This window comes from Gopherus evgoodei, chromosome 13 (assembly GCF_007399415.2).
Source record: "Gopherus evgoodei ecotype Sinaloan lineage chromosome 13, rGopEvg1_v1.p, whole genome shotgun sequence".
Lineage (NCBI taxonomy): Eukaryota > Metazoa > Chordata > Testudines > Testudinidae > Gopherus > Gopherus evgoodei.
Window position 1 is genome coordinate 5,794,585 of NC_044334.1, and position 13,009 is coordinate 5,807,593.

Consider the following 13,009-nt stretch of genomic DNA (forward strand, 5'->3'; position numbering starts at 1 on the left):
AGCCCCCTCCCCCGCACTCCCCGAGTGATGCTGTAATGCTGTTCACCGCTACCCCTAAATCTGTTTCGATTGTGTAGCTACACGTTTGTACAGCAAGAAAGAACCATCCTATATTTTGTGGCGAGTGCTGCTTCAGTCTGAGGAGCTCATTTTGCCAACAAGAATTGTTGCAACAACCCAGTGGGATGAGTTATTACTCCTCAGGAAACTGAGGCACACGGGGGTGATGTGACTTTCCCAAAGTCACTCAGGGCGTGCGTAGCAAAGCCAGTAACAGAACCTAAGTCTTTTGGCTACCTTACAGGCCTTCCAATATTTACCTTGCTTTGCTAGATAAATGCTGCTGATTTTTTTTTTTTTAAACGAAGTGCTACAGTAGAACCAGCTCAGATCTACTGTCTAACACCGCAGCTGGAGTACGGGGAACCCTCCCTCCCCACCAGCATCCGAAGGGTTAACTTGGTAACATTCAATTGTCCACAAAGACAGAAAAACGGTTGCCATGGCAGCAGGCTGCGCTTTCTTGAGAAGTTGCAGATTTTCATTAAAAATAAATCCTCCCCACCATGTTAGCAGCCGAACACGCTTAAACAGCTCCACAACATATGGATTTATTAATTCATCAAAGGCAACACCCTGTCTCCTGTCAGAAGCTACAAAACAGTCGAGCGATATGAATCTGTGTAAGGTCAGCCAGCTCCTTAAAGAAACAAAGAGCCCACAATGAACACAGACGTTCCTTAATCCTCTGCTAAGATGCAAAGCGTTAGTCGAGGTTGAAGGCGGACTGTCTTGGTTAGGAGCAGGTTTAACACCCCCGAGACTTACCTGCAGCGGAAGTGCAGCGTGAACTGCTTGCGGAAAGACGGGGCGTCGGTAGAGATGGCCCCTGGGCTCTGGATTTGGGGTGGGTTGGCAGTTGGGGGTTAGTTTGTGCCATGGTTAGCTTGGGGCTGGTTGCAGAATTCAAATCCAGCTCCACAGTTGGATTCTGAACGCTGCTCCGGGTCCAGGGCTGTTTGGAGCGAGGGGTTTGGTTCAGCCCATCCCTAGCGCAGCACTGGGGGAGGACTGTACAGGATGCAGCTGGGCCCTAGACAAGACGACACATATATCCGTGGTGTGTTGTGTCATCAAGAACTAACTCCTTGCAGGTTCAGAAAGCAGGGAGATGAGGGAGGAAAGGGATTGCTTAGGAACCAACTCAGAACAAAACAGATCGAAACACCAAAGTTATTATACAACTTCTGTATTTAGTGGCTCTTTACAGAACTTGTTCCTTTTAAAATTTTTAACAAAGTTCATCAATCTCATAGAAACTTTTTAAGTACAGTACATGAGCCTAACAAAAAGTGATCAACATGTCCCACCTAGCTTTTAGTACAACAGGATTTCTGTGTTCAAAAACTAGACTAAGTGCTTAATCAAATCCCGTTCCACTAAAGCTAACAACTAGCACACTAAGAATAGTAGTCAACGTGTATGCCTCGCCCTTCTATGGCATGTTGGGGTTTGAAACCATACAAATTGTTCCGTTAGACAAGCTCTCACTTGTTCAGACAGGGCTATGGTTGCTAAAATATGGCAGATGGATCCTGGCCGTCATGGAGTCAAATGGATTTGCTTTTAAAATTGGTCATTAACTACCACCCGAGTATAAAAATACCTTCTATTCTGATAAAAATGTATACAGTGGAAAAGTATTCCATGCATCGCCTCTGTGCCTGGCAGATGTGCGCTCACGACACTTCAGTTGCCATTCGGTGCGGAGATTTTTACCTGGCTGCATCTGTGAAGGGAGGGAATGGGTAGGTCTTTGCATGCTGCATTCTGGTCCTTGCCAAAGGCTGTTAAAAGCCCCCGCCCAGCACTGAACAAACCAACACAATTCATTTAAACCAGTCTTCTTTGAAAGGCATTGCGTTAGCCGGGGCTTGATCACTGGCACGGATTAAGATAGATCTTGGTCTATTCAACAGTCTTTAGCTGCGAGAATGGGAGAAAAATCCATTGCAGGGGCAATTCAACAGCACAGAGATACACGTGCAACTGATGCTGCTAAAATGTCTGGTCCGATGGCTGATAACTCAGCATGTGCCTCTCTGTAATGAAAGCCTGATCCAAAGCCCCTGGAAATCAATGGCAAGACTCCTGCCCTCTTCAGCGAGCTCTGGATCAGGCCCGAAGGCCGCAGTTCAGCAAAAACTGACGTGTAACTTCACACGCATCTTAGGCTTTACTGAAGTCAAAGCATGCGCTTAAAAGGGCTTTGCTGAATCAGGGCCCCGGTCGATTACCAAGGACCTCCTATCTAAGCACGGGAAGACACGGTGGGTACCAGAGGGCAATTTGTTGTAACGGCGCCCACTGCAAAGTGGGGTGGGGTGGAAGCAAGTGCCCCAAGGTGCTGCAGCACTGCCTTTCTACTGTCCAGGATTTATACCCTTCACTCAGTGCGGGGGGAAGGCGGTTGGCCTTAGGCTGTAACTTCAACCAAGCGTTGCTGTAGAGAACAGTTGAGGACCTATTTGACATGCAGAAGCCATAACATGTAAATAAAGCCATTTGCTGACGGATTCAAACCTGGCGGATAATCCTCATTCCTTGGCACTCTTTCTAGAGCCCAAAATCTAGCAACATAAAGGTGCTTCTGCCTCAAAGGCTGGAACTACCTAAGGTAAAAACAAACAGATTCCGACTCCGGAGGCGAGCCAGTGGTTTCTATTTTTTGAGTGCTTTTCCCCAAGCACTGGCATTGAAAGCTCAGAGTTAACATGTCCTGCTGGCCGACGCCCACTCACCAAAGGAGGTGATGCTCATGCATAAAAAAAAATATCTTGCGATGTCATGATCATTGTTAATGTACGTTACTATCAAACCAGACACGTCAAAAGACATTTTGCACCCGTGAACCTTTCCCTTCTCCCTCCCAAAATCAGAGATATAGGTTATTTCAATTTTTGTGTTTGTTTTTCAAACGGACAGAAAGCTTTGCCGCCAACCGCTGAAACTGTTTTGTTCTTTTCGGTTTGTCACGGGTTACGCACGAGAAGAAGTAGAAGGAATTGGTTATGGACCATGCTACAGCTTGTTCAGGAAGGCTATTGCAGACATTTTCTACAACATATACAACTGCACGTGACATTCTGTGTTACAAAGAGTTCAAAACATACCACCAGAATTAAATACATACTCGATGGCATCAAGGGTTTCAATTTAGAGTCTTCACGGACTATAACCACAGTCTCTGGAAAGGAAAGTAGCAATGCAGTGTCTTACAGACAAATGTGGAAAAACCGCTAGTCAAAAGTTTATTAAATTTGGTCAGTCTTATAGTGCTTCTCAATGGCTTTGATCAATGTCTTTTTTTTTTTAATCTCTTCCAGTGGCAAACTACAAGACTTCAGTGTACATTTAATGACACAGATGCTACATCATCTTGATTTTATAGCTATCTTTAATATCAAAACAGCGTAAGCTGTTAATAAATTCCAAAGTATCCTTTTATTAAAATATCTAAAAGAGGTCTATAAATATTTTTTTTCTAAAAGTGTATCCAGTTTTTCACATTTAAAACAAAGCTCAGGTTTTATTTATTTTTGTTCCCTTTCATCAGGTGTGAAGATTCAGAAGCTACGTGCTGTTTTTCCTTCCCTTTCTTATTAACCAAATGGGTTTTTCTTTTGTCCTCAGCATGTGATGAAATTAACAAAATATATATATATATATATATTTTTATATATACGCCAGTAGGGCTCCCTGTTCCATCAACGTGTTCCAGAAAGTTTATAATTGTCACCAACGAAAGCAACCAATCAGATCCTTGTTCTTCAGCTGCTGCCCAGCTGTTCAGAATTCCCACTCCAGGGTCTCCTCCCGATTGGCTGCCTTTTCTAGCCTGTGGATGATGTTGTTGAGGTTGGCCATTTTCTCGTGTCTCCGCTGGATGGTTGTGTTCAGCTTGACACTCTGCTGTAAAGAGCCCGTATCTGCGGCAGGACTTGAACTCTGCACCTTGGCGGAGGTGGTGTTTGGCAGTGACGGAGAGATGGGAGCAGAGGAGGACGGGACTGGCGAAACGGATATCATGAGGCCCGGAGAGGAGGCAGCTGAGGGCGAGTTCAGAGAGACCTCTAGGCTGCAGCGGGAGGACTCCGAGGCGGATTTAAAGCTAATGGGGTCAGGGTGCAGCCGCTCTCCACCTTCTGATTCCTGGGGTGGATGAAGGGCAGAGCAGTCGGGAGTGCCAGCGGCGTGCGCTGTGCTGTACAAAGCGCTGCTCCTGGTGAGGCTGGCAGTGCTTTGGGGAGTGTCCTGAGTGGCCTCTGCACAGGCAGCATCCACCCGCTCTTCTTTGAGAAGCCGGGGATGCTGGATGGAGGCCACCATGTGCTCCGTCTCCCGCTCCAGGCTGCAAGAGTCCCGGTGATTGTAACGGTTGCCCTTCTCCCCCACCTCCATCTGCTCCTGTTTGACCCTGATCAGGGTCTCGCTTGGCCCTCTGTGCTTCGTGTCTCTGAAGACGGGCTTTCTGTCCTCCCCCTCCGAATCAGGGCTCAGCGGGTTGGGGACTCTGTCCGAATTGCTGCCAGGCACGACACTCCCACAGCTGCTCGGCTCCAGGTCTGTGTCGTTGTCTTGGGCCCCTTCCACTAGCATTTCCCGGCGCATCCGGGACCTGCAGGAGAAGCACAACAGGACGGTAACATCAGCACTATGCACCACCAGCCGAGCACCTCAGAGCGGGGGGTGTCATCATCTCTGAATCCCTTCTCCTCTCCATGAGCCCAGGCTGCCACATTACTGAGGGCTGGTCCACGCTAGAAAGTCAGGTCGCCTTAGCGATGTCACTCAGGTGCGAGAGACATTGTTAAGCTGTCCTAAGCCCCAGCGTAGACAGACCTTCTGTCAACCTAGCTACCGCCTCTCGGGGAAGTGAGTTTACCTCAGTGATGGAAGAATCCCTCCCCTCGCTGGAGGGAGTGTCTACACCACAGTGCTCGAGAGGCACAGCCGTTCCGCTGTAGCATTTCTAGTGTACTCTGAGCGAAGGCTCCCAACTCCCCTGGACGGTTGATATTCGAGTTGGCCACAACGCAGGGAAATGATCTGTCAACATTTGTTCAAACTCTCCCACTGTGCCCTGCATGCAGACTCCTCACTTGGGTTTGTAAGGTCCATGGCAGTGGGGTTCTGCTTGTTGCTGTGTGATATATGGAAACGCCACCCACCGATACCCCACTGCCCCCACCCTCGAGCCAGGGCCAGGTATATCTCGGGAGAACCTGGTTTGTGTCTATGAGCAGCAACACACAGATCTTCCTCCGGGGTCCTCTCCCACTCCCCCGGCCAATGTCTCGTCACTGAAAATGGAGCTATGGGTCTGTGAAGCTCAGAGCCTCCCGAGATCCGCACTCCGTCCCGCTCCCTGCTGAGATGAAGACGGCCCTACCCCACCCAAACCCGCCATACCTGTAGTTATGGAACCAGTTGATGACCGTGTTGGTCTTGAGGTTCAGCTGGAAGGAGAGCAGCTCGATGGTCTGCTGGGATGGGTATGGCTCCAGCTGGTAGGCCTTCTTCAGGGCCTCCTTCTCTTCTGGAGCTAGGACCACCCGGGGCTTTTTGACCTGGAGAAGGCTGAGGTCTTGGGGCTGGAGGCTGGGGCTGGTGCACTCGGAGTGGGTGTTGGGAGACTCGCTGTCAGAGCTGGCACTGATCAGCCCATAGCGACGCTTCAGATAAGCTAACGGGAGAGAAGAAGACGCAGCCTATCCATGAGATGCCCTGTGCTGCCAGCACCCCTCCGCCCGTCTCTTCACGCGCGGCTACTCCCGGGCTCTCCCAGTGGGCAGCCAATGGGGAACTTGGCAACACAGAGGCCAGGGCCCTTAAACCAGCCAAACCAAACCTCTGAGGCAGCATGGACAGAAACGGCAGGCAGCACAGTCCATTTCAGAGCAGCTGCAAGCAGCTTCCAGAAAGCGTGCTCCCTGTTCCCTGCCTCGCAAGTGAATGCTGCAGCGGGTCAAAGCATCAGGCTTTCCCCTCTGGAGACCGGGGCCTGAATCTTGGTTTGCACTGGGTGCAAGGATGCGGACATGACTGACCCTGAGCCTGCACACGTGTCATCAATCCTTCTCTACCGGGCCACTCACCTGCCCCAGTCCCTCTCTGACCACAGCATTCTTGTCATTCCTTAGCAATGAGGAACTGTATCTCGGCAGCTTGCAATCCTGTCATTTTAAGACAATTACCCGCCCCGATAACATATCCCGATAAGGCCAGAGCAAGTGCTGGAGACTGGCGAGCTACAGCCAATAGATCCTTCTGACACCTCTCCTTTGTGGGGCACCTGCCAGCCCTGAAGGCTGTCAGAGAACAGCACCATCAAATACATCCTGCCCTGGTGAAATGCAGCCACCTCTAGTCAACCAGCAACAGCATACTGTACTGTGGGATGGGGCGGGAACGTTCTGGTCACGCCCCTATTTGAGTGCCTGGATCGGTGCAGTCAGCCCTTTGCCACCATTCAGTAACATTGCCCGGAACACTATTTATCTCCATGTCAAGGTCATTTGTAAGTCACCAGATTGCAATGAGCAAACTCACAAATCTCAGGTTAGTCTCAGCAGTCCACTAGCTGTGATGCCTGCTTGGTTGAACTGTTGACATTGAGCGGCAGAGGTTGCGAGCCCGATTCCGAAACGCCTTCCTGCAGGTTTACACTGGGGTAACTCCATTTATATGTTCTGTATGTATATATATCTCCTTACTGTATGTTCCATTCTATGCATCCGATGAAGTGGGCTGAAGCCCATGAAAGCTTATGCTCAAATAAATTTGTTAGTCTCTAAGGTGCAACAAGTCCTCCTGTTCTTTTTATTGATTTCAGTAGGGTCACTCCTGATTTAAACCAGTACAAGAGCAGAATCGGATCCCAACTCACGGGGAATTGCCATCAATAAAGACCAGCCCACAACTAGCTAGACAGGCAAGCCTGAATTTGGTGCAGAGCAGTGTCAATCCCGTGTGGCGTTCAGGGAGTGATTCCAGATTTACACCCCAGCCCTAGCTCGGTGCCCCCTGGCACTGCGGTGAGCTCATGGGCTTTGACACTCACCTTTTTTCTCCAGTTTCTTCATGTCGCGGAGCTTGTCGACGTTGTGAGGGTCGTTGAGCCAGAGCTGCATGCGGACGAAGGGCTCCCTGCCCTTCAGGCTCAGCTTGTGCCACGGCTTGGGTCTGGAGAGGAGGTCGGAAACTGAGCCCTGCGTCAGGCCCAGGATGCTCTCCCCAAACAGCCGCTGGCCTGGCAGAGAAGAAGCACAGGGGGGGTTATACCAGACGCCACCACGGTTCAGGCCTGGAAACGGGGGTTTAGAGCTTAGAACAGTCCCTAATCCCAGCTGGTCTATTCTGCCAGCACCGCTGCCTGCAATGACGTTGTCCCTGATTATCTGAGCCAGCAGCAAAGCTCCCACAGACTTCAGGGGAGCAGGAGCAGGCCCATCTCGAGGGGAATATGGATTGTCTGTTGCTGCTACGAAGCTGATGCTCTCATGAAGGAAGCAATGAACAGAATATTGTGCAGTGGAGACGGCTGAACCAGCCAGTCGCCAGCCACGCTCAGCTTCCTTGCTATTGGCAACTCGAGTGTCCTTGCCATCACTCGGGCCTGACGGTGAGAGAATGTCTACACTGGAGATGGAGGTGTCACTTCCAGCTCGAGCAGACAGACCCGGGCTAGCGCTCCTCGAGCCAGTGTGCTAGTTACGGACGTTGCTGCAGCTGCGCGAGGTCTGGCTCTTCGAGCTGGGAATCGCCCCTCCAGCTGGAGCACAGACCCACCCTTAGGCCTACTGAGAGGCCCAAACCAATGCACCGCAATGCAGCCCCTCGAATCTGCTTCCATGCCCAAATCATGTGCCTGACCTTTCTCCCTGTGCTAGGCTGGACTGAAACCTCGGAGCCCTCCCCAGCCTAGCCCGTCTCTGCAGCTAAGCACACGCGCTGCTGTGGAGGCCACGGCTAGCCAAGCGGCATCTGGAAATCAGCACCTAGATTGTTGTCCGTTAACACCTCTTTGACCTTCTTGGTGATGGAGTAAGTGTCTAGTTCGGGCGACATGGCGACAATTTCCTGGATGCCCACGGGTGCTTGGCTGTTGGGACACATCTTCCCACTCAGGGACGAGGCCGACCTGCTCTCCGGTTGCTGATTTTCTTTGCTGCTCTCCAGAGTTAGAGTGAGTGGCTCTGGGGGGCTTTTGTCTTGCTCCAAAGGGCTGGGCGGTGGGGAGGGGGAAGACTGGGTCTCCCCAGGGCTGGCTGCCAAATATCAGGGAGACAGAAAGCATTATTGTTGCCATTCACACAATCCTGTTTCCTCCTAGCTGTAGGATTCACCCTTGGGGATTTTAAGTGTATCTTGGTCAGCTCGGTGTTTTGCTAGTTAGCCCTGTGTGGGACAGAGGCTTCTGAATGAGCCTTTAAACCTACCCAGTCATTGATAACATCCCAGAGCATCTTTCAACCTCAAGGATGCCAGGCAAACTATACCCAGGGATCATTTCCCGCGTCACTGAAATGCAGCCACCTCTGGGGCAAAACACAGCAACTATTTAACAGCACCCAGCAACACTATGCACCAGAGAAGAGAATATCATCTCCACTTCAAACTGCATGGCAGCATTTAGGAAGGCAGGACGGAAGGACATCGGGTGAAATCTGGCTGGGATAGCAGAGATAACGCTCTGACTCTTGCAAAAGGTGCCGCAGGAATTTTCTTAGCCATAAGCAGTGAGGACTTGAGAAACCCACTTCTCCTCAGCAGCACATTAGCCCCAAGCACTGGGCTGGAGTCCAGAGCTCAGCCCTGACTCAGTGGCAAGAGGACAGCCCGGTGACTCACCAGCAGCACTTCCTACTGCTGCCTTATTTCTAGCTGCCAGGCCATGGCTTTGACTTTCAACCATGAGCTAGTCGCTTGCGCTTGGCTGCTGTCTCCTCGTCAGCCACATGTGAGACACAAGGGTCAGACTGAGCCTTAATCACCCAAATGTTCTCGGCAAACATGAGGTTTTGATTGTGGCACATGAGATACCTACAGATTTGTGGACAAAAGCCCAATCGGTGGGCACGGCAGGCCCATCCCCAGGGCCCTGGATCCCACAGGTCTACAACGGCAGCAGAACTGAAGCTTTCTTTCTAATGTCCTTTATGTCTCTAGCCCTCCTGGTGAGACGAAAAGCTGGAGAAGGTGGATCCAATGTGACCAATGCAGCAATGTCTGTCTGAGTCTGCTGACAGCCTTACACACAGGTTGCAGCAACAGCCACTGCAGCCAGCCAGGAAGGCATCTGGCCCCACACTCAGCACCAGAGCAGAAGAGCCTGGGGGAGGATGCTGCCCATGTCATCATGGTTAGGGCCACAGCCAGCAGACCTGTGCTTGACCAGGGGCCCTCCATGTGGGCCTAGGATGCTGGATGGTGTTAATCTGGCGCTGGTGGTACCTTTCACGACTAGTGAAAGTTTGCGTGCGAGCATCAAGCCAAAAAATTCATAGACGTAAGAGCTCAGGTATGTGACAGTGAACGTAATATTCACTCTGCCCTGGCCGCTGACCCTTCTCCCCTCCCCTCCAGATCTCGACTGTCTCTCCGCCATGATATATCACAGGGGAAGACATTTAAGTGCAACTGAAACATTATTTTGAATGGGTTTACTGGCAACAAAATCCTCTGTATAAATCTATCAGCTGCCTGTGCGCGGCTGCAGACTAATCTCGCGGCACGCAGTCTCGCCCAGTCCTTCCCCCTTTCTTAACAACTGTCAACTCCAGTCAAGTCTGAGATCATCCGGGGGCAAAAAAGAGTTGACAGAGAATCCCTTTCTGCAGTAAATCTCCAGCTTGCGTGTTGCATTCACCTTGGTGGGGGTGAAAGGGGGAGGAAAAAGCAAAATCAATGAGAAATAAAATAAACGTGAACATTATTTATTGTGGTGATCTGTCGTTTGCGACACGTGCAGACTGGAGAACAGTGGAGGGGGGAGAAATGCCATGTCTCTTCTTTTCGGAAGTGGGGGAGAAATAAGGCAAAACCTTTTATACAGATCCTGTGGTGGTGGAAATAACTGAAGAGAGAACATGAGCATTATTCTCCCCGCAGTTCCTTCTCTGTTCTAGGCACACAGCCAGTGGATTTTTGTTGCTGTTGGGTTTTTTGTTTTTTTTTACTAGACAACTTTCAAAACCAATTTCTGACAAAATAACATTTGAAAGCTCTGTATAACCACCTGATCTTGTCTAACAGACTAATTAAGGGGGTTGGAAATGAGTCGGATGTGTCAGAACAACGGCTCTGGAAAAATGTATGAAGGATCCTTTCCGAAAGATGACAGCGCACGCATGTGTGTGTGTGTGTGTTGGGGGGATATGAGTGTGCCTTGTTTTAACCTGGAGACATAGCACTCCAATTAGAACGCAGCATGAGAGGGGTTGGGGGAAGGGGAGGCTGGTTTTATGGAATAAAGAACACAAATTCTTCCTGTGTTTAAGAATTCAAAGGAGGTCAATGCAGAGAGCGCCTGGAATAGTTGTGATGAGCAGTGTCAGCATCTCTAATGGCTCTGAGATGGAACAAAGGATTGACTGGCAATCTCCCAGACTGGTTTGCTAATGCAGGATGCCATGCGCCCCTGTAGTCTCTGGTGCTCACCGGCTATATTTGCTTTCTCCATTTAAACAAGCTTTGACACCTGATCCAGCACGTGAAAGGCCAGTGAAGTCAATAGGAGTCTTTCCACTGACTTTACCAGAAGATGAATGACGCTCATGGCAGCACACCTTGAGAGAGACCCGTGCCTTGCAACTGCACTGAGGGCTACATTTTGCTCTGAGATACATGCATGCAACTCTACAGGAGTTCAGTGTGCGTATATATCTGCAACATGCTTGTATACTGTGGGTTGCACCCCCTGTATGGCGGTGCCACAGAGAGGATAATAACCTACTACTGGTGCCCCTAATGGAACTTCTCTTTTAGCTCAAGTGCAGGGCCGGCTCCAGGCACCAGCTAAAGAAGCGGGTGCTTGGGGCGGCCAATACCAAGGGGTGGCACGTCCAGGTCTTCGGCGGTGGGTCAGTCCTTTTCAGAGCAAAGGACCTGCCGCTGAATTGCCGCCAAAGAGTGCTGCTGTGGCTTTTTTTTTTTTTTCTTTTTGCTGCTTGGAGAGGCAGAAAACCTGGAGCTGGCCCTGCTTAAGGGGCATAGGTCTCAGGTTCAAACTCTGCTGAAGACCTCTGGATGGGTGCTGTTAAATATCCATAGACATAAGCCCCCAAAATGTTCAGACATTTGTTGGATCCTCTTCCTAATGACTCTGCTCTAACTACCTTAGGCTGGAAGTTTCTTAAGCACAGGCTGTTTTATGAAATGTACAGCACTCTTTGTTGCTAGTCAGGAAGTAATATTTTGAGACTAGTCTCTGCAGGGGTTCACAACTGACTTTTCACTTCATTAGCAATTTCAAAAAGTCAAAAAAATTTCTTGTTTCAGATCGAAAACTAAAGAATTCCACAAATGGAAGAGTTGAAAATTTTTTTCAAGTTGAATGAAATGATTTCTTTCAATTTTGACTCTTAAAATGTTCTGAATTTTATACTTACAATTCAAAGATATTTTGAAACCAGAAATAATTTCAAATTTAGCGAAATGTTTTGTTTAGAAAATGTTGAAAGAAAATGCTTTGATGTTTTAAGAATCCTTTCTTTCTCCTGCCAAATGAACAATTTGGCAAAATTGACATCAATTCATGAACCATTTCGGTGTCACTGAATCTGCATTTTTTTCAATGAAAAAAGGTTTCCCTGAACAATGTCACCCACCTCTCGTATTTTGGCACTTCTGCTATAATTTATCATCGTATTATGGTTAGTGTCAAGAGAGGCCAGAGCCCCTTGCACTCGGCCCTCTGTGAACACCTTGCAAAGAGACTGCCCCTGCCCTGCTGATCTACCTGCCAGAATGGGAAGGGCAGATCTTATTGAGATATTTTATCCCGCTATGTGTGCTCCTGCTTCTGGGTTTGGTTAAAGAGGAGAGAGCTGGAAAGTAACTGAAGTCTCCAGGTTAACACAGGAAGTTCCATGGCTTATGGTTGATACAAGTATCAGTGATCAGACTGATTGACAAGTCTAACAGGTGGACTGACCCATCTATTGATTTATCTGCTGGGTGACTCCAATGGACCAGATGAATATTGCTGGTTAGTTCAGACTACAGATGGGCCAAACCCTCTGAACATCCCTAAGCTCTGGCCAAGTTGGAACCTGGATCCCAGATATGGCTTAGGCCCATCCCTACATACAATATTCAAGGCAGTGGGTGCAGTCTTCAGACAAAGAGCAGCGTGAACTTACCCTGTGGCGGGTTTGGTTGTTGGCTGATCCCTTGGCCAAGCTGATCAGTAAGCCACAACTGCATCCTGATAAATGGTTCCCGGCCTTTCTGGGTCAGCTTGCTCCATGGTTTGGGCCTGGACAGCATGTCACTCACACTTCCTTGGGACAAGCCCAGCACCTAGAGCAGATGTCACAGGAGGAGAGGTTGGGTTGCACGGTAAGCGTCCTCTTCAGGAAGATGCTTTAGTCAAACACAAGTTACTGGGCTCAGGAGAGGGGTAGCTGGCTGAAATAATGGCCTGGGATACACAGGAGGATCTGGTGGTCCCTTCTGCCCGTAAACTCTATGAATCTTTGCTATTTCTTCCCACAGATTCCTCTCATAACAATCTAGTGTTAAGTGGGAGATTCCGTGAAACTGAGCATCCAAAATACTGAGGCTGGAGACTGGCCTGGTGTTCACAGCATCTCCTGGTCATGTCCCGCCCCTTGTTCAGAGCCTGTGCTGGGAACTCACAGCCCTGGGGGAACGTGGCATGATGCTGTCTTTGAGCCCTACTGATTGCTTCACACCAGCATAATGGAGTCAACCTCCTGGGCTG

At 49.6% G+C, this 13,009-nt stretch overlaps 1 protein-coding gene across 4 annotated transcripts in view; it reads right to left on the reverse strand.

Annotated features, from left to right (window-relative positions):
• CUX2 (cut like homeobox 2) overlaps positions 1–13,009 on the reverse strand; it is a 225,559-nt gene that overhangs the window by 8,283 nt on the left and 204,267 nt on the right. For 3 of the 4 annotated variants that reach the window (XM_030582565.1, XM_030582564.1, XM_030582566.1), the window contains 5 exons: positions 12,426–12,585; positions 8,061–8,330; positions 7,124–7,312; positions 5,473–5,746; positions 665–4,678 (listed from right to left, as the gene is read on the reverse strand). In XM_030582565.1, coding sequence (XP_030438425.1) covers positions 3,850–4,678; positions 5,473–5,746; positions 7,124–7,312; positions 8,061–8,330; positions 12,426–12,585 — 1,722 coding nt within the window. In that variant the 3' untranslated portion in view covers positions 665–3,849. Of the gene's footprint in view, positions 1–664; positions 4,679–5,472; positions 5,747–7,123; positions 7,313–8,060; positions 8,331–12,425; positions 12,586–13,009 lie in introns of those variants that run through there. The other variant, XR_004002945.1, reaches the window with a different exon arrangement.